This window comes from Acipenser ruthenus, chromosome 32 (genome assembly GCF_902713425.1).
Source record: "Acipenser ruthenus chromosome 32, fAciRut3.2 maternal haplotype, whole genome shotgun sequence".
NCBI classification, from domain to species: Eukaryota; Metazoa; Chordata; class Actinopteri; order Acipenseriformes; family Acipenseridae; genus Acipenser; species Acipenser ruthenus.
Genome location: NC_081220.1, coordinates 1,207,501 through 1,234,161, shown reverse-complemented (window position 1 = coordinate 1,234,161; position 26,661 = coordinate 1,207,501). Strand labels below are relative to the sequence as shown.

General features: G+C 41.9%; 1 long non-coding RNA gene and 3 gene segments (V, D, J or C); 3 read left to right on the top strand and 1 right to left on the bottom strand.

Moving 5' to 3' along the window:
• The first annotated feature begins 2,219 nt into the window (after positions 1 to 2,219).
• LOC117965202 (Ig kappa chain V region K29-213-like) lies at positions 2,220 to 2,924 on the top strand. The segment is given in 2 exon segments: positions 2,220 to 2,341; positions 2,511 to 2,924. Coding segments are annotated over 2 exon segments (453 nt in total).
• Positions 2,925 to 8,099: 5,175 nt separating this feature from the next.
• Positions 8,100 to 8,781, top strand: LOC131703284 (Ig kappa chain V region K29-213-like). The segment is given in 2 exon segments: positions 8,100 to 8,163; positions 8,317 to 8,781. Coding segments are annotated over 2 exon segments (456 nt in total).
• A 5,745-nt stretch (positions 8,782 to 14,526) lies between these two features.
• LOC131703242 (Ig kappa chain V region K29-213-like) lies at positions 14,527 to 15,231 on the top strand. The segment is given in 2 exon segments: positions 14,527 to 14,643; positions 14,840 to 15,231. Coding segments are annotated over 2 exon segments (408 nt in total).
• Positions 15,232 to 26,591: 11,360 nt separating this feature from the next.
• Positions 26,592 to 26,661, bottom strand: part of LOC131703246 (uncharacterized) — an 880-nt gene continuing 810 nt past the window's right edge. Inside the window, exon 4 of the long non-coding RNA XR_009309737.1 lies at positions 26,592 to 26,661. This exon is cut by the window's right edge and continues 30 nt beyond it. This is a non-coding gene — a long non-coding RNA (uncharacterized LOC131703246).

Here is a 26,661-nt window from a genome sequence, read left to right as displayed (position 1 = left end):
TGGCTATTATTCCCCACAAACTTTGCTTTTGTGACCAGGACAGTGATATTTTGAAATTTACCTATTTTCCAGAACATTCCAGATAGATTCAGTGCTGAGTAAACTTGGAGTAACTTCTAGAACTTTCCAGTAATATAAATAGTAGTATAAATACAGGGGCCTTAAGCCCACCAGTTCAGTTTAGTTCCAGCTGCCTAAGTGGATACATATCTGCATTTTTCTGAGATGGCATCAAGAGGCTGCAAGCATCCGGCAGACGCATTTTGCTATGTCTGCGGCCAACTTATCAAGACAAGAGCGAAAAAGTACTCCGTGGAAACATCTGCTAAGATGTATGAGGCCTACAAGGCATATTTCGGCATGCCTGTCGGGGATCAAGACAAACCCTGGGCACCTCATTTCACCTGCGAGCACTGCAAAAAAACTCTGGAAGGTAAGATGGACAATTGTTGCTCGGAATTTTATGTTATAAAATTTGTTAAAATTTTTAAAATTGTAAAAGTTTTTAATTTTAAAATGTTTTACAATTTTCAATGTTATTGAAAAAATATATCATATATGAAAAATCTCTTACACATTAGTCATGGGTGAAATAAATGTATTTTTGTAGGATGGTACAGAGGGGAAAAGAGAGCCATGAAGTTCGCTATCCCAAGAATTTGGCGGGAACCCACTGACCACTCAAGCAACTGCTACTTCTGCATGGTGGACACTTCCAAACGTCGGACTGGCAAGAATGCACCTGCTATCACGTATCCGGACTTTCCTTCATCCATCGCCCCGGTGCCACACTGCCATGAGCTCCCCGTACCCACTCCTCCGGAGAGAGAGCAGCCGTCTTTAGAAGAGAGCAGCAAGTCAGAGAGCGAGGAAGACGTTGTAGATCGAGATGACAATTTCAGAGGTGGAGCTGAGGAGAGAAACCCATACTACTCCAACCAAAAAGACTACTCACTTCTAAATCTTTTGTAGTCATTTTTGTATTACTTTAGTATAAATACATGTTAATTTGGATTCATATGTTGTTTTTTTCTGACTTTATGTGAACGAAAAGACACAAATTCGCCCGTTTTCTCATAGGTAAATTTCAAAATATCACTGTCCTGGTCACAAAAGCAAAGTTTGTGGGGAATAATAGCCATTTTCTATACTTTTGAGGCATAAGCAATTAGGAAATAACACTTACTACCCAGGAACAAAAATTGTGTTACATAGTGTAATCAATCAATCAATCAATCAATCAATCAATCAATCAATCAAAGAATGCATAATACATTAAATACAGTGAAATACAGGGTATAGCACATTAAATACAAACAGTAAAAAACAATGCAAATACATTAAATACAAGCATATTACATTAAATACAAGGCGAGGATGTGATTTCTAAACATTGTGGATGTGTGTGTGTCAAACAGAATTATACGAATAAGATGGAATGAAAAACCTGAAATAGCAATTTAGACAACAATTAATAACAGATATCAGGCTTGAATAGCATTGAAAGGCAGAGAGAACATGGGGATGAATGATGTAATAACACAGTATAAAGACAATTGAAATAGGCAGCAGTTACCACCCCAGCTCTCTCATTGTTAACACAAGGCTCCTCACACCCAGTCATCAAAACACAACAGCATGGGAAGGGATTTTACTGCAATTCCACAGACCATCAGCACAGACTGCAATACACTCTGTGACCACAAGAGGGGGGAGAGAGAGTAATAAAATGATGCTCTTTAACCCAGAGCAGTGGTTCTTAACCTGGAGTCCTCAGAGACAGTCCAGGGGGTCCACAGGAAAAAAACTGGAAACTTTTCACTCAACATTAGCAATGTGCAAAATCTAAATGTTTGCTTCTTGAATGGATTTGATTTCACAAAGTTTATGCTGGATCTGTTAACCTGCAGCTCTGATTTTAATATTTTACAATTAATAATTATTTATACTGTGTAACAACGTTACATAATCACAGCTGTGGCTAAGATGAATTGTTTGAGAGAAGGGAGAAGAGAGAGAAATAGCTGTGTTTGTACAGACTCAAACTAGATTGCCAGAAAAAACATGTTGTTTTCTGAAAGGCAAAGAAACTGCATCAGCTGAAAATGAGTTTAAACTTAAGAGCACCGCTTGGCTAGAAGTGGCTGCTGTGCCAAGGAAGACAATTTGCATAGAAAATACACTTTGCATTGGCAGCACATGCTTCAGTGCTCTGGGAGTGTTTATAGCCCTGTGAGTTTAACACTTCATGATTGAGAGCTGCCCTTCATGGCAACAGAATCCACAACAACAATGACTTTTATCAGCATCTTCATCTGGGCGCTTGTCATCTGCACTCAGGGTAAGAATCATTTAGAAAAACACTTTTTTAAAAAAAACTATTATTGGGATAATTCATAATATATAAGTATTAAAAGTAAAACAGGCAAACTGAAAAAGGCTTGAAATTGAATGTGATTTAATCATTTTATTCAATCATTTACTATTATTTTCTGTTTTATTATTTTCAGAATCCAGTGGACAGTATACTGTGACTCAGACTCCAGCAGTGAAATCTGTTCTCCCAGGAGACACAGTCGCTCTGAGCTGTAAAGTCAGCAGCGCAGTGTACAACAACAACTACCTAGCCTGGTACCAACAGAAACCTGGAGAAGCTCCCAAACTCCTGATCTATGCTGCAAGTACCCTTCAGTCTGGGATCCCAACTCGTTTCAGTGGCAGTGGATCTGGGACTGACTTCACTCTGACCATCAGTGGAGTCCAGGCTGAAGATGCAGGAGATTACTACTGTCAGAGTGAACACTACCCCAGCAGTAGATATGTGTTCACACAGTGCTACACACCCGTACAAAAACCTCCCTCAGCAGAACTGCAGGTGAACATTTTCTGATACTTAAATACAAGCTGAAAACCAAACATTTTATTTCTCTATCTGTAAATGTATATGTAAATAATTAAATTGCATATTTAACTTCAAATTGTATTATTGACTTTTTTCATTTTACTCTTTTAATGATTCCACTTCATCAGCAACACATTCTATATACAAACAGAATGATGTTTATTTTTTAAAACAATTGAACTGTATGCATATTGAGATTGATTTATTTATGATCCACTGGACAACATATTAAAAAAGAAGTCCAGCAAACAGCAAAGCCCAGTATTGCAGTGATGTGTAGTTACACTGTCTGACTCTGTGGAGTCCAGCTGGATATTTTTCATTGTGTCAATCTAATGTGTTTTAATGTATTTTGAAAATTAATATTAATACATAAATGAATAACATCGAACTTTAACATATTGTTAAGATGAAAATCAAGACACAAATTACTGTTAATTACAATGAACAAACCATGTCTTCTTTTGAAATAGAATTTTACACTTTATTCTTAATTACTGAAATAAATGTTAATACTAGATTGATATATGTCAGATTATAACTTATTATAATAAAAAAAATAATGATTCTAAATTGAAATAAAAATAAATAAATGATGAATTCTTGCATTCCTGAGTGATTTTTTTTTTATTAAGGAGCAGCACATCAGCGTTATTGAAGGCAGTTTATTCTTCATTGTCTTGCCTCCTGTGTCATCCTTGTTACCCACCTGGTCTCCTTCATTCCTTATCTGTGCAGCAGCTCCCTGGCACACATGTCTCAACACTTATGGGCCAGTTCATTCTGAACAGGCAGATTTCTAATGCCCCTCCTAGAGAGCAGGAAAGCACTGAGAGGCTAAACATAAAACTACAGGAAGGATAATCTAACTGTACTGTGAGTCACCCAACCCTATCAAGTCCCACCTGTGTTCACAGCTCAGATCTCATAGAACTGTCTGTGACACTTATTGAAACAGAAGTGCAGCGCTTAGAACACACATACAAATAGAACTAATCCACTCTTCTATTAAACTGTGAACTTAGTGTTTGATTGAATCCCTCTCTGTGTATGTATAGCCTGGAAACAGGCATCAATGCCCTGCCAAGCTGCACACACTGCCATCATTCACACTGACCACAAGAGGGAGCCAGTGCACCACTGCTGTCCATAATGTAATAACGCAATAATACGACAATTGATATAGGCAGCAGTTACCACCCCTGTCAGCCCAGTTCTCTCATTGTTAACACAAGGCTCCTCACACCCAGTCATCTAAACACTACAGTGTGGTCTGTGTCTGGAGGAAGGAGCTGCTCACAGTGATGCATGCTGGGAAACACTGACTCAAATATCTCATATATTCATTTCCCTTTGATTCCAGTAATAAGACAGGTTATTACACCAGAACTGCATACTGAAGGCTTTTCTTAAGTTAAAGTGAGTACTAATCATGAGATTATAAAATAGAGCTTTTGTTAAACAAAGCAAGGACCACACCAGCTAGTGTTGAATAATTACCCACAACATGGAAATGTTTGTTAATAAGTACACTCGTAAATGCAGCATGGTGGAAAATAAAGCTGCCTCTTTTTGGCTAGCTCATTTCAAACAAGAAAACATGACATTGTTTCCAGTTCATTCGTATGCACACACATTTACACAGACACAGCACAAGCACAAACATGAGGCTTCTAAATTAAAACACACACATAATGAAACACCAACAGTGCTCTGTTTTTGACAACAAACAATACAGAATTAATAAGGTATGACATTTTACAGCTCTGAGATTTTGTCAAACTTCCAAGCTGATGTTGAAATGTTGACGGTTGTGTGCAATGAGACATGGTTAAGGCTAGGCGCTGGAAGGGTCGTCAGTAGGGACATTTGATACCTTGGAGAAGGGGGAGTGACAGACCCTTCACTTTCAGTTCCAGGGTGTACTGGTTAGAACCATGCTGAAAGCCTCTGCCGCAGGTTTGAAGTGACGCGGGGCACCGTGGCTTAGATGGGCAAAGTGTAACTGATGTAACTTAGAGCAGAAAATGTATGTTTCTTGATCTCAAACAGTACTACCTAAAGTGAGATTGGCCAAACTACTGTAGTTTTACCTATGGATAAATCCTAGCGTGCATATATTCAAGTGAATATGAAATTAGAAATAATCAGTGAATAATTTTATTTGGTAACTGACATATCATAAAATTGATATTAACAAAATAAGCCTTGTGAAATAAATAGGCGATTATACATGTTGAACTGCACAAAATAATGAACAGTGTCTGGTCCTCAAATGTAAGGAAACAATTGACACCACTCCTATTCTACCCTCTACTAGAACCCCAAACATGACGTGCCTGACATAACCAGGTCCTGTAACTGACGTAACCACTGTGAAAAATGCATGGATGTGAACACAGCGCAAGCTGAAGCGCTCACACAGTGAAGTGTCTGCAGAGTTTGTAATGTTTTCTTGAAAGGCATATACTCCCCGGGGATTCACAGGTACTGGGGCATCAATCCTTTTGAGAACAGATGAAGCAAGGCACCACGTTACATCTTTTTGTGTCGGCCACTTCCAGCCCCCTTTGCATGGTTGCAAAACACTGAGGAGCTCCTCTGGCAGGGCCGGTATGGTTTCATCAGCTATGCCAGGGGAACACTTGCCTTCATACATAACAATGCAGTACTCATTTACTGACAATTCAATGCTTTTGAATGGATACTTTACCATAGCTGTTGCTTGATCCACAATGCCAAACGCACTGACCACTTTCCAGTCAGGCTGAATTTCTTCCACAAATGGCCCTACTGTGCTGAGTTTTCTTTGGACAGTTCTGTTCCCACTTGTTTGCCCATTCATCTTGTGCCTTCTTTACCACATGCTTTGATGCTCACATTTGGGCATGCTTCTTTTGCCACCTTAGCAAATTCTTCTGCTACGTTGACAACAGCATGCTTTTGCAGAATGCGCCTCCAAACTGCAGGCTTTACTTTACCTGCAACTCCAGCAACTGGCCCTTTGCCGTGTGCTGTGGCAAAAAAGCTCCAATCAGCTCGATGCAGACTACAGTGTACATTGCTCAGCATGGTAAGGGTGGACAAGATGAATCTGTTTTTAAATTGGCTCGCAGCACCATCAGAAAAGATGTGCAAGTTAGAGATGTTGGCTGAAGTTGAGGCTTCATCAAGAATAGCCCGATTGTAGCAAACAACTGCAAATGTGTCATGTTGCCGTTCATCACTGAGCACAACATAAGAAGTACTAACAGACTGAGCTGTGAGAACTGCTGGAAACAGAGGCACTCCTTCTGTGATCCAGGGAGCTCACATTATTTCAGCTTGCTGCTTTATAGGGAAGTGTTCTGAGAAATCTTCCTGAAGTATAGCTTCACATTCATTTCAGTTCATCTTCAGTGTCTTGATTTGGTGAAGTTGCACCTTGGCAATAAAACTGTGGCTCCGCAGAATGGTGCACTGGGTTTGAGCTCCTCCTTGGCATCATGTAATGTTGACTCAGGCAGTTCCTTTTTATTGTTAGCCATCTATTGGTAGTCGTGCACAATTGTATCTTCATTATCATTGCCTTGTATTACCTGATTGATAGAACTAGCAAGGTCTTGGCATGTGTCACACTGGCCAAGGCAGCATTTCATCTGCCAGTTGCAAAGTGACCCAATGACCAGGAGATTTCCATTGGGGTTATTCTGGCAAACCTTTTTCAAACCATCTAGTAGCATCTCTGTGTTCTCATGGTAACGACAGACAGACAGGTTGAACGTGCACAGGGTGCAATGCTGCAGACTTTTTTTGATGTTCTGATTTTTACATCAGGATATTCATTCTTGAAGAGGCGGTGAGCTTCAAGAACCGTCATCAGGAGCACTTTTTTGTGCATTCTTTTTTTTGTGCCTCCTCTCTTCTGATAGTGATGCAGTCTTTTCATCCAGGCAGCTGACGGGACACACAATCAATCTCATAGAATGCACAAACCTGACATTCTGTTTCACTAACTTCAGCTCTTTGTGTGGAAGCGTGCTTATCTACCAGCGCCAAACCAAATTGAGTTGCCAGTTTCTTTACCACGACACTTTTCTTCCTGGGGCTCTTTGGAAGTGCCCGGTTTACTCCACTTACTGCCTTCCCTAGTGACTGAGCTGAAAAGAGAACTTTTGACGGTGAGTTTGTCAAATGATTCTCATTAAGTTGTGGTTCTGGTTCATGTCATTTTGAAAGATTTCTCCTATACTTTCTCATTGTTTCTTTGCTCTTTTCTGCTTCCCTTTTCTTCCTCCCTATACTCCACTTGCATGCTTTCTGCTGCTCTCTGCTCCTCTGTTTCATCCCTACTCTTTTCTCTTCTCACATCCTTGCATGATATGCACGCATTCTTTCTGCTGCAGGTACTGGAAGCATTTTCCAGCTTTAATCTAGATAAAAGAAAAAGGAGGGCTGATTCATCCAATTAAAACACTGAATTCAATACATCTTTTAGCTTTTTCATGTTCTTTACTTTTTAAATATTCACAGTAAGTTGAGACAGCTGAGCCTCTTATGATATGAGAATCTGTAGCAGACAGACTGCACTACACTCTGTGACCACAAGAGGGAGAGAGAGAGTAATAAAATGATGCTCTTTAATCCAGAGCAGTGGTTCTTAACCTGGGGTCCTCAGAGACAGTCCAGGGGGCCACAGGACAAAAAAACTGGAAACTTTTCACTCAACATTAGCAATGTGCAAAATCAAAATGTTTGCTTCTTGAATGGATTTGATTTCACAAAGTTAATGATGGATCTGTTAACCTGCAGGTCTGATTTTAATATTTTACAATTAATAATTATTTATACTGTGTAACTAAGCTACATAATCTCAGCTGTGGCTAAGATTAATTGTTTGAGAGAAGGGAGAAGAGAGAGAAATAGCTGTGTTTGAACAAACTCAACACAATAAAAACTATAAGCTATTTTTTTTCCTTTTGTTTGCTAGATAAACTTTTTTTTCAGTGTTTCTTCTGAACGGCAAAGAAACTGCTTCAACTGAAAATGAGTTTAAACTGAAGAGCACTGCTTGGCTAGAAGTGGCTGCTGTGCCAAGGAAGACAATTTGCATAGAAAAGACACTTTGCATTGGCAGCACATGCTTCAGTGCTCTGGGAGTGTTTATAGCCCTGTGAGTTTAACACTTCATGATTGAGAGCTGCCCTTCATGGCAACAGAATCCACAACAACAATGACTTTAATCAGCATCTTCATCTGGGCACTTGTCATCTGCACTCAGGGTAAAAATCATTTAGAAAAACATGTTTAAATAAAAATCTATTTGTGGGACAATTCTTAATATATAAGTATTAAAAGTAAAACAGGCAAACTGAAAAAATGTGATTTAATGTGATATAATCATTTACTATAATTTTCTATTTTATTATTTTCAGAATCCAGTGGACAGTATACTGTGACTCAGACTCCAGCAGTGAAATCTGTTCTCCCAGGAGACACAGTCACTCTGAGCTGTAAAGTCAGCAGCGCAGTATATGGTAATAACTACCTAGCCTGGTACCAACAGAAACCTGGAGAAGCTCCCAAACTCCTGATCTATAGGGCAAGTAACCTTCAGCCTGGGATCCCAGCTCGTTTCAGTGGCAGTGGATCTGGGACTGACTTCACTCTGACCATCAGTGGAGTCCAGGCTGAAGATGCAGGAGATTACTACTGTCAGAGTTACCACGAACCCAGCAGTAGATATGTGTTCACACAGTGCTACACACCCGTACAAAAACCTCCCTCAGCAGGACTGCACAGCGACTGCACTGCTGCAGCTGGGACCTACTGCAGGTGCTGAGGGTGAAGGCAATGAAACGGGACACGGTCTGTGGAGGAGCTCAACTGCACACAAACACACTGAGCTCAATAACAACACACAGTTACATGTAGGTATGGATTCAATATTAGTCTATTTAAACAAACTGATTTTGTTGTGACTACAGGGTCATCTAGTAATGTATTGATGATACCATCTTTTCTAAATTCTGAAACATCATTCAGTTATTCCAAGAAATGTAAAAATGACACTCATGTTTTTCATATCTGATTCTCATATGAAGATGTCCATGAATCCTGGGCTGGGTTGCACCAGAGGTGTGTAAGTTCTTACTTAGCTTAGTTATAGTGTAAGTCTTACTAACTTTAATTTGACACATTACTACATTGACACTAGTTGCACCAGGTCAGATAGTTCTAACACAAGGCTTAGTTGTTGTTTAAAATGTGTCCATACCTTTGAGTGGGTGTAATCTATTCGTAGAATCACATTTCCAGACGGCTCGGCAGCTGTTGCTGCTTCTCTTTCATGCTGATTTCAGCGTCAGCATATCTTGCGAGGCCGCATACATCCTCTTGACAGTTAAGATATTGACATTGATGCCGTTTTAGATGAGAGAATATTCTGATCACTGATTATGTGTGTTTATATAATAGGTGAAATGTGAATACAAATAAAAATGTATTTACTGAAATGTACAATTCTTCATTCATATCACTGTCACATGTCATGTATATTTTGCAGTATTTATAACACATTGATAATATTCACTTGAATTCCCTTCATCACATATTCCCCACTAATTCAGTCTCATTCTAAATGAAAGAAAGCTGGTTTGTTCCAATCTTTCTCAAAACAACATGTCAATACAAGAGCCATGTGTTTCTCAGTGAGCTGGGATTGCCATGGCAATGGAGTGTGATCAGTCACTGTGTCCGCCCTTTCACACACATCAATCAATCAATCAATCAATAAAGAAATCAATACATGAGTTTTCTATCTTTTCCCCTGGCTTGTTAAATATTAGCATGATTGAAATCATGATAACGCACTCATAGCAGTTCAAGGTACATCTTGGAAAGGCCTGTGAAAGACAGTGAAGTAGATGTTCCATTTAGAAGAGTAAGAAGCTGTCAAAATGAGAACAATGAAAAGAAAAATGACAGGTCCATTACTTGTACAGCAGCAGCAACACATGGGAAGGTATAACACTAGGGTTAGGGGTAGGGCACTACATACCCTTTAATTCTCAATAGGATTGAAATAATGACACAAACACGAACATTATTGTCAGTTTAGACAGACACACAGATTAGACAGCAGTGATATACTGAGAGCTTTGACTGGGGTAAAAATAGAAGAAAACAGTAAAAGTGGCCCAACCCTATGAAGCCCCACTGGTGCTCACGGCTCAGATCTCATCTAACTGCCTGGGACAGGATTTGTATAAAGGAAGGTGCTTTGCATACCTGTGCCTGCCTCACTGCTCTACACAACAGCTAGAATAACTGCACTGATCCATTGCTCAGGGTTTTTAAAGCTGACAGTTGAGCCCTTTCACAGTCACTGAGACACACAGAGAACATGGCTTCACTGGGGCTCCTCCTCTGCACACTGGCACTCTCTGTTCATGGTAAGAAATCCTCATTATTATGAATTATTATTAATATCAGCGCTTCCTCAGCACACAGTGGAATGCAGTTAATTGACGAGGCTGTTGACTCAGTGGGTTGATGTTCTGTGTTTTTATTTTCAGAATCCAGCGGTCAGATTGTCCTGACTCAGAGTCCCACAGTGGAGTCTGTCTCTATAGGAGGGAGTGTCACTCTGAACTGCAGATCCAGTAGCTCTGGTTTTACCAGCAGTCTAGCCTGGTATCTGCAGAAACCCGGAGGAGCTCCTAAACTCCTCTTCTCTTCACTGAATAGCCGAGTCTCTGGAGCTCCAGCTCCATTCACTGACAGCAGGTCAAGAACAAACTTCATGCTGACCATCAGTGGAGTCCAGGCTGAAGATGCAGGAGATTACTACTGTCAGCAGCACTATAGCTTCCATTCACTTGACCTCCGAGAGACACACTGCAGATATTAATACTGACCACAAGAGGGAGCCAGAGCACCACTGCTGTCCATAATGTAATAGCACATTAATAAGACAATTGAAATAGGCAGCAGTTACCTCCCCAGTCAGCCCAGTTCTCCCATTGTTAACACAAGGCTCCTCACACCCAGTCATCTAAACACTACAGTGTGGTCTGTGTCTGGAGGAAGGAGCTGCTCACAGTGATGCATGCTGGGAAACACTGACTCTAATATCTCAACATCTGCAACTTCCACCCCTGCCAGTGAAAATTAAAGAATGTTAAAATGTCCCTTTAGCAGACCAGCATTTTAAACACAATGATTCTCCCCTTGCTCTCCTCTCTGAGAGTTGCTGTAAGCTGTCTGTCCCACACCCCAGTTATTCCTGCAGACTCACATCAGTGTGTGTCAGCATAGTGGTTACAGCATGTCATTCCACCAGCATGGGAAGGGATTTCTGTTGCAATTCCACGGCCCAGCAGCACAGACTGCACTACACTCTGTGACCACAAGAGGGAGAGAGTAATTCCACATCCCAGCAGTACAGACTGCACTACACTCTGTGACCACAAGAGGGAGGGCGAGAGAGAGTAATTTCACAGCCTAGCAGCACACACAGGGAGCTCACATTATTTCAGCTTGCTGCTTTATAGGGAAGTGTTCTGAGAAATCTTCCTGAAGTATAGCTTCACATTCATTTCAATTCATCTTCAGTGTCTTGATTTGGTGAAGTTGCACCTTGGCAATAAAACTTTGGCTCTGCAGAATGGGGCGCTGGGTTTGAGCTCCTCCTTTGCATCGTGTAATGTTGACTCAAGCACTTCCTTTTTATTGTTAGCCATCTATTGGTAGTAGTGTACAATTGTATCTTCATTATCATTGCCTTGTATTACCTGATTGATAGAACTAGCAAGGTCTTGGCATGTGTCACACTGGCCAAGGCAGCATTTCATCTGCCAGTTGCAAAGTGACCCAATGACCAGGAGATTTCCATTGGGGATATTTTGGCAAACCTTTTTCAAACCATCTAGTAGCATCTCTGTGTTGTCATGGTAACGACAGACAGACAGGTTGAACGTGCACAGGGCGCGATGCTGCAGACTTTTTTTGATGTTCTGATTTTTATATCAGGATATTCATTCTTGAAGAGGCGGTGAGCTTCAAGAACCGTCATCAGGAGCACTTTTTTGTGCATTCTTTTTTTTGTGCATCCTCTCTTCTGATAGTGATGCAGTCTTTTCATCCAGGCAGCTGACGGGACACACAATCAATCTCATAGAATGCACAAACCTGACATTCTGTTTCACTAACTTCAGCTCTTTGTGTGGAAGCGTGCTTATCTACCAGAGCCAAACCAAACTGAGTTGCCAGTTTCTTTACCACGACACTTTTCTTCCTGGGGCTCTTTGGAAGTGCCCGGTTTACTCCACTTACTGCCTTCCCTAGTGACTGAGCTGAAAAGAGGTGAGTTTGTCAAATGATTCTCATTAAGTTGTGGTTCTGGTTCATGACATTTTGAAAGATTTCTCCTATACTTTCTCATTGTTTCTTTGCTCTTTTCTGCTTCCCTTTTCTTCCTCCCTATACTCCACTTGCATGCTTTCTGCTGCTCTCTGTTCCTCTGTTTCATCCCTACTCTTTTCTCTTCTCACATCCTTGCATGATATGCACGCATTCTTTCTACTGCTTGTACTGGAAGTATTTTCCAGCTTTAATCTAGATAAAAGAAAAACAGGGGGCTGTTTCAGCCAATTAAAACACTGAATTCAATACATCTTTTAGAGGAATTTTCATATTCTTTACTTTTTTAAATATTCACAGTAAGTTGAGACAGCAGAGCTTCTTATGATATGAGAATCTATGGCAGCACAGACTGCACTACAGTCTGTGACCACAAGAGGGAGAGAGAGAGAGTAATAAAATGATGCTATTTAATCCAGAGCAATGGTTCTTAACCTGGCGTCCTCTGAGAAAAAATCAAAATGTTTGCTTCTTGAATGGATTTGATTTCACAAAGTTTATGATGGATCTGTTAATCTGCAGGTCTGATTTTAAAAATTTACAATTAATAATTATTTTACTGTGTAACAAAGCTACATAATCACAGCTGTGGCTAAGATGAATTGTTTGAGAGGAGGGAGAAGAGAGAGAAATAGCTGTGTTTGTACAAACTCAACAAAAAAAACTATAAGCTATTTGTTTTTCTTTGTGGTTTTTTGAAAGGCAAAGAAACTGCATCAGCTGGAAATGAGTTTAAACTTAAGAGCACAGCTTGTGTAGAAGTGGCTGCTGTGATACACAGTGACAGCTTGTAACAGAGATCCACAGTGACAGCTTGTAACAGAGATACACAGTGACAGCTTGTAACAGAGATACACAGTGACAGCTTGGAACAGAGATACACAGTGACAGCTTGTAACAGAGATACACAGTGACAGCTTGTAACAGAGATACACAGTGACAGCTTGTAACAGAGATACAGAGTGACAGCTTGAAACAGAGATACACAGTGACAGCTTGTAACAGAGATACACAGTGACAGCTTGGAACAGAGATACACAGTGACAGCTTGGAACAGAGAAACACAGTGACAGCTTGTAACAGAGATACAAAGTGACAGCTTGTAACAGAGATACACAGTGACAGGTTGAGAAGTCAAACAGTCTGTATGAGAAGACATCGAGCAATGTGGAGGAATGTTTTCTAATGCAGCCTCATTATCCTCATTGCAAAGTGAGCAAACTGGGACAAGGACCACACAGTGACAGCGTGAGTATTCAGAGTAGACTGAATCAGAAAGGACGAATGTTTTCAAAGGTGCCCACATTGCCCCACTATGCTAATTGCATCTTTACATTGTATTCTCAATACCAGTGAAGAAACACACCCTCAGATTAACTCAAAACTGTTTTTGGATTTGACTTCACTTTAAATAAATCTTCTCATCACAGTTGTTAAAAAACGAACTAAAAAAGACAAATCATCATACAGATAGCTAATTGAGTTTTTATCAGCTCACACAGTCTGTCCGTTCATGCCCGTGTCCCATATGTTACTCCACTTTCTCCTGCAATGACTTTTACTGTGAGAGGCTGATGAAAGTGGAGCACACATTTTAAACCAAGGGATTGCATCTTCATTAAACTGATCCTGAACAGCAAAGACTGCAGTTACTAACACTTACCACAAGAGGGAAACAGGCACTTGTTCAAACCCAATCTGTAGGGGTGTGTTATTTTGGGCTTTACAAAACACACAGCACCACTGATTTCCATAATGTAAAACAGTTCACTGAACATCATATTTTTAAAATGATTTCTATTAAAACATATTTAAATATCCTTCAGCAAACTCAAGTGAATAAGACAGTATTTCATTGTATTAAGCAATTTCCATTCAAGCCATCAGACCCAATCCTGCACAGGGTGTACTTATGAACACTACCAAAGAGAAAGCCAGAACAGCACTCATTGTATGAAGTAACGACACAGTAATAAAACAGGCTGTTACAACACAGCCCCAGACTGACAGCAATCCCAATCACATCATTTTTCACCTGCCAGTCTGACCCTTCCCATCCCAACCGTGCTAAACTGCTAATCTTGCTCTGTCAGAACACACAGCACCAAGCCTGTGTTTACACCACTGCTTGTCTACAAGTGGCTGCTGTGCCAAGGAAGACAATTTGCATAGAAAAGACACTTTGCATTGGCAGCACATGCTTCAGTGCTCTGGGAGTGTTTATAGCCCTGTGAGTTTAACACTTCATGATTGAGAGCTGCCCTTCATGGCAACAGAATCCACAACAACAATGACTTTTATCAGCATCTTCATCTGGGCACTTGTCATCTGCACTCAGGGTAAGAATCATATAGAAAAACATGTTTAAAAAAAGATCTATTTCTGAGAGAATTCTTGATACATATATAACTGTTGAAAGTAAAGCAGGGGAAAATTAAAAAAATAAAAATAAAAACAGTTTAAAATGTAATGTGTTTTTGTTCTTTAAATCAATAATGTTCTATAATTGTCTATGTTATTATTTATTATTTTCAGAATCCAGTGGACAGTATACTGTGACTCAGACTCCAGCAGTGAAATCTGTTCTCCCAGGAGACACAGTCGCTCTGAGCTGTAAAGTCAGCAGCGCAGTGTACAATGATGGCTCTAATGACTACCTAGCCTGGTACCAACAGAAACCTGGAGAAGCTCCCAAACTCCTGATCTATGCTGCAAGTTACCTTCAGTCTGGGATCCCAACTCGTTTCAGTGGCAGTGGATCTGGGACTGACTTCACTCTGACCATCAGTGGAGTCCAGGCTGAAGATGCAGGAGATTACTACTGTCAGAGTTTCCACTACCCCAGCAGTAGTGTTGTGTTCACACAGTGATACACACCCGTACAAAAACCTCCCTCAGCAGGACTGCACAGCGACTGCACTGCTGCAGCTGGGACCTACTGCAGGTGCTGAGGGTGAAGGCAGTGAAACGGGACACGGCCTGTGGAGGAGCTCAACTGCACACAAACACACTGAGCTCAATAACAACACACAGTTACATGTAGGAATGGATTCAATATTAGTCTATTTAAACAAACTGATTTTGTTGTGACTACAGGGTCATCTAGTAATGTAGTGATGATACCATCTATTCTAAATTCTGAAACATCATTCAGTTATTCCAAGAATTGTAAAAATGTCACTCATGTTTTTCATATCTGATTCTCATATGAAGATGTCCATGAATCCTGGGCTGGGTTGCACCAGCTGTGTGTAAGTTCTTACTTAGCTTAGTTATAGCGTAAGTCTTACTAACTTTAATTTGACACATTACTACATTGACACTAGTTGCAGCAGGTCAGATAGTTCTAACACAAGGCTTAGTTGTTGTTTAAAATGTATCCATACCTTTGAGTGGGTGGAATCTATTCGTAGAATCACATTTCCAGACGGCTCGGCAGCTGTTGCTGCTTCTCTTTCATGCTGATTTTAACAGAGTTTTTCGGCGTCAGCATATCTTGCGAGGCCGCATACATCCTCTTGACAGTTAAGATATTGACATTGATGCCGTTTTAGATGAGAGAATATTCCGATCACTGATTATGTGTGTGTATATAATAGGTGAAATGTGAATACAAATAAAAATGGATTTACTGAAATGTACAATTCTTCATTCATATCACTGTCACTTGTCATGTATATTTTGAACACATTAATAATATTCACTTGTATTCCCTACATCACAGACTCCCCACTAATTCAGTCTCATTCCAAATGAAAGAAAGCTGGTTTGTTCCAATCTTTCTCAAAACAACATGTCAATACAAGAGCCATGTGATTCTGTTCACATTGTATACAGTATTGCAACAAAATTACTTATTGGTCATTGTCATATAGCAATTGCTATTGTAAAATGCATGCATCGTTTATAGCTGTAACGATATTGAAATAAATAATCTTACTTTCGTGGGTTGGTGGGCTTGAACAACCAACCTTCCGGTTAACAGCCGAATGCGCTAACCGATTGCGATACAGAGACCAAACTGTTAAACGTCCAGAGCATACGGTAGGGATCATCCCAGCATTTTCAACGAGGGCATTACTCATGTAAGCTACTTCCACTAATAGATCGTTTATACTGTTCTCAATGGTCCGCATCCCAGCCTGAGACCACGATCCAGTGGTAGACGGAGATGTTTTTCAAAGTAATATGTTATTTGGAATATTAAAACAATCAAGTTAAATAACACATGTTTGGACACAAAATATTTTTCAGTGACTTTAACAAGTAGTCTGTTTACAACAAAAATGCAATCTGTGTTAGGAACACTATTTTAGTCTGATTTAAAATGGAAATTAAAATGGTATTGAGTGCTGACATGAGTTTGGTATCAGCTGTTGATTTCCTTGAAACAATCTTTTAAAGTAAAATGAACACAAGTATTCCTTTTAAAAATAAGTAAAATTGAACTGTCAGAAGTGAAATTTGAACTCACACCTCCATTCGGAGACCAAAAAACACAATTCTTTGGAAAGACAGAGTCCTTGAGTCTGGTGCCTTAGAACACTTGGCCAGCCTGACAAGCTGTGCTTGTTACAATAGAAAACTGTGTTATTTATTTCAGCACATTTGTCGTATCAAGGGCCGATTGGGTTTATTACGCACATAACAACTGTTGCTCCATGAAAGATGTAATGACAATTGTAAAAAAAGAAACGGTTTGAAGCCAACCCAAAAAAGTAAGATTATTTATTTCAGTATCGTTATAGCTATAAACGATGCATGCATTTTACAATAGCAATTGCTATATGACAATGACCAATAAGTAATTGTGTTGCAATACTGTATACAATGTGAACAGAATCAGACATTGCGCCGTTGCCTCGAAGAAACATCTACAATTTGTATTTAAAAAGGACGCCCAACGTGGGGCTCGAACCCACGACCCTGATATTAAGAGTCTCATGCTCTACCGACTGAGCTAGCCGGTCTGACTGGTGGAAGTTTTTTTCACTCTAACCAACTGAGCTATTAATTTGTCGTCTGAAAATGCTGAACGACAGAACCAAAGATTCCAAATATAATCCACTGCACGTCACCAGAAACAGCTTTGATGAGACAAAGTCGTATGACACGAACCCTAAGAATGTTATTCCAGATTCATTGTCGCTTAGAAACAACTGCAGCCTCCCTGCCTCAATACAAATAATACCAAATGAAAAATCGAATTGCATGTATTTAGTCTACAGGAACCAGGGACCGAGGCAGATAGGTAAGTTCCTGCTTCAAGTAATTTATAAATTAACTCCATTCAGTTCCATTGTAAGGTGCTGTTTGAATTAGCTGAGTTAGTGTGTGATTAGTACCAGGTGAGTGGTTAAATTGATTAGAAGTTGATTTGCTATTTGATTGGTTTCCACACAGTTTAGTTGGTTCTTTTGCCACGCAGTTGTTATATATATATATATATATATATATATATATATATATATATATATATATATATATATATATATATTATTGAGCCTATTTCCACGCCAGCAAGAAGCGCCAGGAAACAGAAGAGCCTCAACAAAAGAGCCGGGAGTCTAGCTGTGGGAGTCCAGCGAGGGGAGGAATGCGCCGAGACGCTGTTCGAATAGATCAGAACCTAACAGCGCTCTGGAAGAAGCCATCTACTATTCAGGTCTGTACCCTCCACCCCACCGCTCCCACTGTACCTATTTGTCTTACCTGTCCTGCTATGACTGTCTCTCACGTCCCTGTTCTGTCCTCTCGTCCTCGTCCTCTGCCCTCTCTCCGCCGCTGCTCCTCCAACCCCTCTAACCTCATCCCTCTGCCTCTCCCCCCCTCCCGCACACTCTCTGGTGCACTCTGGAACTGTCACTCTTCTGCTAACAAAGCTGATTTCATCTCTGCCTTTGCCTCCCACCTCTCTCTCGATTTCCTTGCTCTCACTGAAACCTGGCTGTCCCCTGATAACACTGTAACTCCTGCTGCCCTGTCCTCTCTCTACGTCCTGTCCAATACTCTGCATCTCAGTGGATAGGGAGGTGGGACTGGTCTTCTCCTCTCTCCCTTCTTACTCTTTTCTGTCCCCTCCGACCTCTCCTCACTCTCTGTTAATACCTTTGAATTTCATGCAGTCCAACTAACCTCTCCCTGTCAACTCCTGCTAATTGTACTGTACCGTCCCCCTGGGCCTCTCGCTCACTTTCTAGATGAACTCGACTATCTACTCTCCTCCCCCCTCTCTGTCTGCCCCAACTGTCCTTTTAGGTGACTGCAATATCCATCTCTCCAACCCCAACCACTCTGCCGGATTCCTCCCTCTCCTTCACTCCTTCGACTTTTGTCTCTCTCCATCCCCTCCTACCCACAAAGCTGGCCGTCAACTGGACCTCACCTTCTCCAGGGCCTGCTGCCCCTCACCCTCTCTGTCACCCCCCTGGACCTCTCTGATCACTATTTCATCTCTTTTTCTCTGTCTCTCCCCCCTCTCCCTGCTCCTCCTACCCCCACTGTCACCTCTCACCGTAACCTCCGCTCTCTCTCCCCCCTCTGTCCTTGCCTCCACTGCTCTCTCTCACCTCACTCCTATCGACTTCTTTTCACAACTCTCTGTAGACTCTGCTACCTCCACCATCTTCTCCTCCCTCACCTCCTCCCTCGACTCCCTCTGTCCCCTCACCTCCCGACCTGCTCGCCCCTCCCCTCCCCATCCCTGGCTCTCCTCTCCGCTCCGCTCAGCAAGAATCACACTGAGATCTGCTGAAAAGAAATGGAAGAGAACCAAACTCCCTGCTGCCCTAGACCTTTACCGCACTCTCCTCTCCTCCTTCTCCTCTACTCTCTCCTCTGCTAAATGTACTTATTTCCAATCTGTAATCCAAGCCTCCACTAACAACACACATAAACTATTCTCTACCTTCTCCTCCCTCCTAAACCCTCCACCCCTCCTCCTCTATCTCCTCTGATGACTTTGCCTCTTTATTCTCTTTTAAAATCTCAGATATCCGCAAACTCTTTAACACCTCTCTCTCCCCCGCACCCCCTCCTGCTCCAACTCCTACACCCACTACATCCCCTACTATCTCGCCCTGCTCGCCCCTCCCCTCCCCATCCCTGGCTCTCCTCTCCGCTCCGCTCAGCAAGAATCACACTGAGATCTGCTGAAAAGAAATGGAAGAGAACCAAACTCCCTGCTGCCCTAGACCTTTACCGCACTCTCCTCTCCTCCTTCTCCTCTACTCTCTCCTCTGCTAAATGTACTTATTTCCAATCTGTAATCCAAGCCTCCACTAACAACACACATAAACTATTCTCTACCTTCTCCTCCCTCCTAAACCCTCCACCCCTCCTCCTCCCTCCTCTATCTCCTCTGATGACTTTGCCTCTTTATTCTCTTTTAAAATCTCAGATATCCGCAAACTCTTTAACACCTCTCTCTCCCCCGCACCCCCTCCTGCTCCAACTCCTACACCCACTACATCCCCTACTATCTCGCCCTCCTTCTCCACCTTCTCTCCCCTCTCAGACTCTGACCTCTCCTCCCTGCTCCAGGGTCACAAACCCACCACGTGTGTCCTGGACCCCCTCCCCACTCACCTCTTTCAAGCTGCTACTCCTGCTCTACTTCCCTTCATCTCCTCCCTTCTCAACACCTCTCTCCTTTCTGGTCTCTTTCCCTCTGCCTTCAAACAAGCCTCTATCACTTCCCTCCTCAAAAAACCTACCCTCGACCCCACCTCCCTCCAGAGCTACCGTCCTGTCTCCCTCCTACCCTTCCTCTCCAAAACCCTCGAGCGGGCTGTACACCGCCAGCTCTCTGCTTTCCTGTCCAACCACTCTCTGCTCGACCCTCTCCAATCTGGCTTCCGCTCTGCTCACTCCACTGAAACTGCCCTCCTGTCTGTCACCAACTCACTAAACTCTGCCCGAGCAGCCTCTCTGTCCTCTGTCCTAATTCTCCTCAACCTCTCTGCTGCATTTGACACTGTCGATCACTCAATTCTACTATCCTCTCTCGCTGACCTGGGAATCTCTGGCACTGTTCTGGCCTGGTTCTCCTCCTAACTCTCCAACCGCATTTACCAAGTAACCTGGAGTGGAGCAACCTCCACACCTCTCCCTCTCTCAACAGGAGTCCCCCAAGGGTCAGTCTTGGGTCCTCTCCTTTTCTCTCTCTACACCCGCTCCCTGAGCCCCCTCATCGCATCCTATGGTTTCTCACACCATTTCTATGCTGATGATGGTCAGATTCTCTCTAAATCTGACCTCCTTTTCTTTCCCTCCTCCTCCTCCCCATCCTCTGATCTCTCTATCTCTGTTCCTCTGGAATCTACCACATTCTCTCCCTCCTCCTCAGCTAAGAACCTCGGAGTCACCCTGGACCCCTGCCTCTCTTATTCCCAGCACATCTCCACTCTGGAACGCACTTGCCGATTCTTCCTGAGCAACATCCGAAGAATCCGACCCTTCCTCACCAACTATGCCACCCAGCTCCTGGTCCAGGCCTTGGTACTCTCCCGCCTAGACTACTGCAGCTCCCTCCTGGCTGGCCTCCCTGCGTCCGTCACCTGTCCGCTCCAGCTCATCCAGAACTCTGCTGCCTGCCTGGTGTTCTCTCTGCCTCGCTTCTCCCACGCATCTCCACTACTCCGCTCACTCCACTGGCTCCCGATCACCGCTCGCATCCAGTTCAAGACTCTTGTACTAGCCTACAGATGCCTTGACCAGACTGCACCCAGCTACCTCCAGACCCTCATCTCTCCCTACACCCCCACTCGACCTCTCTGCTCCTCCTCCACTAGAAGACTGGCTATACCTCCTCTACGCTCCCCTGCCTCCAGAGCCCACTCCTTCTCCACCCTCGCCCCGCAGTGGTGGAATGACCTTCCTACAGATGTCAAGACTGCCCAGTCCCTGACCACCTTCCGGCACCTCCTCAAGACTCACCTCTTCAGACAGCACCTGTAGAACTCCTCTGTTTTTCCTTCTGGACACTTATCACTCTTCCTTAAATGCGCTTTACTTGCTCTTGTCTGCACCCTATTTTACTGCATCTAATCCTGTACTTTAGAGTACTCTAATCTGTCAAGTGTTATTTAATCTGTAGTATTTTGTATTTAATTATATCCTGATGTAACTATAACTGACACTGTTATCTGCTCCGTTATTGAATTGTATTTTGTCATTCTTGTACTTGCTAGAACCAAAGTCATTGTATTTATCTTGCTCTTAATTGTATTATTACTTGTACTGTGATTCTTGAAATGTATTTTGGTTTACGACTATAAGTCGCCCTGGATGCAGCATCAAAGGTCATTCAAAATGATCTAGACAGCATTCAGAACTGGACAGACACATGGCAAATGACATTTAATAGAGAAAAGTCTAAGGTACTGCACACAGGCAATATATTTCTACCACCTTCCTTTATATATTGGTTAATTGTAGGCTCTAGTTTTTTTTTTTTTTTTTTTTAACATCACTGAGTCCCTTGTCCCTGTGCAACCACAATGTAGAAACATATAGAGAATGTATGGGAATGGACAATAAACATCACTGCTGTTTCTCTTAAAGCGTGTTTATTTATTTATAATACTGGACCCTGTCTTAATACTGTATTACATTCTGAATATGAATAGAGCTGAATTATTAATTGTAGATAATACATAGAATACCAGGTACATATTTAGCATTAAAAAGAGCAGTGCGGTATACTGTAATGATGTTCCAGTCAGTCTGCACGGACTGCACCTGAACCATCTTAAAAACACGAAGCTTCTAATAAGCTAATTTGTAAAAGTTAGTAAAGAATTGCGCTAATATAACGAAGCTAAATTTGAACTCCTAGCTGGAGCAACGAGAGAGGGCGAGAGGGCGGGGCAGAGAAGGAGGGGGAGACGCTGCTAGGCAACCGGCTCGTGAACATTCCACTCAGCTGAGCAGAGACCATTAGGATTTAAAAATGCGAACGTTCCGAGCGGCGTTAGGCGCTTCGTTAAATTAACACACCGTTGCTGGCATTTTAATTTTGAAGATAACCATATTTTAAATACTCAAATAGCACTGTATTAAAAAAAATACTTTACTTCAGTAACAGACCGTTTTCCAACAAATAAAAAGAAGTGCGTATTTATAATAAGTATATTTGTTATGATATTAAGACTAAACAAATGTGCTACAGTTTGGTGTATAATTTATTTGTTTATTAAATGTTGTAGTATTTCTTTTTTAATATTGTATTGTTTTCACAAAAAAATATCCATACATTATCAGTTCATCTGCTAGAGTAATCAAATCACAAATATTACTCGTCAGTAATTCATACACAGACACGCTGTGGTAACTTCAAGAAGTTAAAATGTAAGGCTGGATTCAAGTTTAACCAAAGAAATAAGTAAATACATTAATAACGACATGAAACAAAAATACGTTTTGGTAGCTCATACGTAGGCCTATTTAAATTACAAAATGCGACCTGTTTTAGAAATTGATTTATATACTACCTGCCATTTAAATCTAAATTATATTTAAAACTGTTTGAGGGGCAGACTAGCATAGATGATTTCTAAAATCCATTAATATGTACACCACATTAGCACTCCGAGAAACATAGAAATTGATAATTTGTAAAGAATTAGCTGTGGGATCATAATCAGAATTATGGATGCATGGATTTTTGATTAAAATACACCCACATGTATTTTTGTTTCATGTCGTAATTTATTTATTCATTTCATTTTAACCTCTTGCTGGTGCCACGGCTTGTCTCTGTATCAATTCACTGATATTTGAGGTTTTGTTTAGTACACACTAGCAGGTGATCTGATAATCTTATTGATGTTATTTTGTGAAAACAATAACACGTTAATACTGTGCTACAAAAAATGACTCGCCGTGTTGTAACTTGTGCGGGTGATGTCATGGGTTGTCATGGCAGCGCCGATCATCACGGGAGGGGTTATCAGTGGTTGTCGTAGAAACGCTGGAGTTCCGCTGGCTTCCGAGGGATCCAACCCGAATATCTAAATCAATACAGTGACAACAAAGGAATGTGACATATAAACCTAATGACTACATTAATGAAGCAGTAATACACGACAGGGTGTGTGTGTTATCATGAGGTAATATCACCACGCCTTGGGTGCGTTGGGAGGCACTAGACGAAGTCGAGTTCTTCAACCGCCCAGGAAGTGGTGATATATCTCATGATAACACACAGACCCTGGAGTGTATTATTGCTATTATTAAATGGGCCTAGGAGTGTGTTGTTGTTGGTAAATAAAGAAGACTTTAAACTTTATTTTAATAACTTTTATTTATGTCACCTTCCACTGAGAGAAGTAGTTCCACAGTAACTAAAAATGGTTAGATTAACCATTAAATATTTGATTTTAAACTGTTTTGTAGAATATTTTCTTTTTCGGGGCTTCGCTAATAGTGTCTTGTTTAGGCTTTGTAGATATTGAAGTGGATCATTGTTTCAACGTGTATTATTATTTATTTCTTAGCAGACGCCCTTATCCAGGGCGATTTACAATCTCAAGCAAATACAAATACATTCGAGTGTTACAATATAAGTCATACAATAAGAACAAGAAATACAATAATTCTCAAGTGTGACAAACCACAATTCAATAATACAGCAGATAATAGTGAAAGTTACATCAGGATATGATTAAATAGTGATAGTTACATCAGGATATGATTAAGTACAAAATACTACAGATTAAACACTTGGCAGATTACAATATTCTGAGGTACAGGATTAAATGCAGTAAAATAGGGGGCAGATAAGAGCAAAATAAAGCATATTTAAATGAAGGGTGATAGTGTCCCAGGATACAACAGAGGAGTTCTACAGGTGCTGTTTGAAGAGGTGAGTCTTAAGGAGGCGCCGGAATGTGGTCAGGGACTGGGCAGTCCTGACATCTGTTGGAAGGTCATTCCACCACTGCGGAGCAAGGGTGGAGAAGGAGCGGGCTCGGGAGGCAGGGGAGCGTAGCGGAGGTAGAGCCAGTCTTCTAGTGCAGGCGGAGCGGAGAGGTCGAGTGGGGGTGTAGGGAGAGATGAGGGTCTGGAGGTAGCTGGGTGCAGTCTGATCAAGGCATCTGTAGGCTAGTACAAGAGTCTTGAACTGGATGCGAGCGGTGATCGGGAGCCAGTGGAGCGAGCGGAGTAGTGGAGTAGCGTGGGCGAAGCGAGGTAGAGAGAACACCAGGTGAGCAGCAGAGTTCTGGATGAGCTGGAGCGGACGGGTGGCGGACGCAGGGAGGCCAGCCAGGAGGGAGTTGCAGTAGTCTAGGCGGGAGAGTACCAGGGCCTGGACCAGGAGCTGGGTAGCATAGTTGGTGAGGAAGGGTCGGATTCTTCGGATGTTGCTCAGGAAGAATCTGCAAGTGCGTGCCAGAGTGGAGATGTGCTGGGAATAAGAGAGGCAGGGGTCCAGGGTGACTCCAAGGTTCTTAGCTGAGGAAGAGGGAGAGAGTGTGGTAGATTCCAGAGGAACAGTGATAGAGAGATCAGAGGAGGGGGAGGAGGAGGGAAAGAAAAGGAGGTCAGATTTAGAGAGGTTGAGTTTGAGGTGATGCAAGTGCATCCAGGAGGAAATAGCAGACAGACAGATAGAGATACAGGAGGAGATGGTGGAGTCAGAGGTGGGGAAGGAGAGGAAAATCTGAGCATCATCAGCATAGAAATGGTATGAGAAACCATAGGATGCGATGAGGGGGCCCAGGGAGCGGGTGTAGAGAGAGAACAGGAGAGGACCCAAGACTGACCCTTGGGGGACTCCAGTTAAGAGAGGGTGAGGTGTGGAGGTTGCTCCACGCCAGGTTACCTGGTAAGTGCGGTTGGAGAGGTAGGAGGAGAACCAGGCCAGAGCAGTGCCAGAGATCCCCAGGTCAGCAAGAGGTGTATGTCTGGGTCTTGTCCAGTAGATGGCGCTGCTGCTGCTGTTGTGATGTTTTGTTTAGCAGAATGCAGTTCACTTACCGTGTTACAAACGGGACGGCGCTGCACAGAGCGGTACAAACTGTGCAATTAAAATCTCCGGTAGTACTACAGACGGGCTGCCGATAGTCATCTCTGATTAACCCAACATGAATATAAATACAAACTCAGTCCGTTTCAAAGAGCACTCAGAGTGACGGCGCCGGAGAGTCTGCGAGCAGGTTTAATAATATGAATGTGCTTGATCGAGACTCGCATCAAACTCAGCGTCCTCTATATAATGTAAACACATTACACAATGGGTTGCCAGCGGGTGAAGTGAATTCAGTTCCAATAATACCGAGCTCTCTTTCTCTCTATATAGATATATATATATATCTAGTTCTCCTGTTTTACCAAAACAGCTCAAAGAATGGAACTTCTGGTTCAGACTGGTGCGCGGATCTAAAGATTCCCCGCATCGGGTGTACCGGTTTGTTATGGAACATGTTTCGTAAAATGAGTTTATCCAGTAACAGACTATATAAACCACAGTGAAAACAAACATGGAGAACATATTGCCAAGTAGTGGTTTGTTTAACTAGTTCCTCAGTAAAATAAGACTCATGTGTACACACAGTATTTAGAACTGAAAAGCTAAACTAATCCCTTACTTGGAGCTCTCACCAGGGACCACTTCCAGTAAAAGACGTATAAACCGCAGTGAAAACTATAAAAACTTGCATTCATAACAGAAAAAAAAACCAGCCCATATAAATCTACACACTTTTTGTGATGCTATAACATGGTATTATATATAAGGAGTGTTGATAATTTCACCCTAAACTTTGCATACTGAAAGTAGCATGTCAAAAGCAAGAAGGAATATAAAAATAGGGTTACAGCTCCATAGAGGAGGAAAGTCTTTGCCCCCGCATTCACAATGAATTAATGAAGAGTCCTTGAATAACACACCATATTGAGAATGGCCTGATCAGGAAACAAGGAAAGCATTCAATGCAGTAAGAGGAGAGAATCCCATTAACATGGCCATTCTGACACACACCAATCTATAATCTGTGTAGAATTAGTCAAGCACCCAGCAAAAAAAAAAAAAAAAACACACACAATCCAAACAGTCTTTACAAGCAAGACTTATTTATCAATACACACTTTTGGGCATTTTCCAAAAATATACAACTCCAGCTACAAAGACAACCACTGAACACACAGCCATTGCAGCTCCCAGATGGGACCACACATTGAATTGGCCTGCAAGAGAAGAAAGAAATAGTTAGTGGAATATAAAGAGATAGTTATATATTTTACTTGAACTGCAATTGTGTTCACATCATGCATATTACCGCTTCTAGGCATAAAGTGAAGGGATCCATCTCTCTTCAGCTCAATTGGGCCAGAAGACACAAATGCCTTTACTG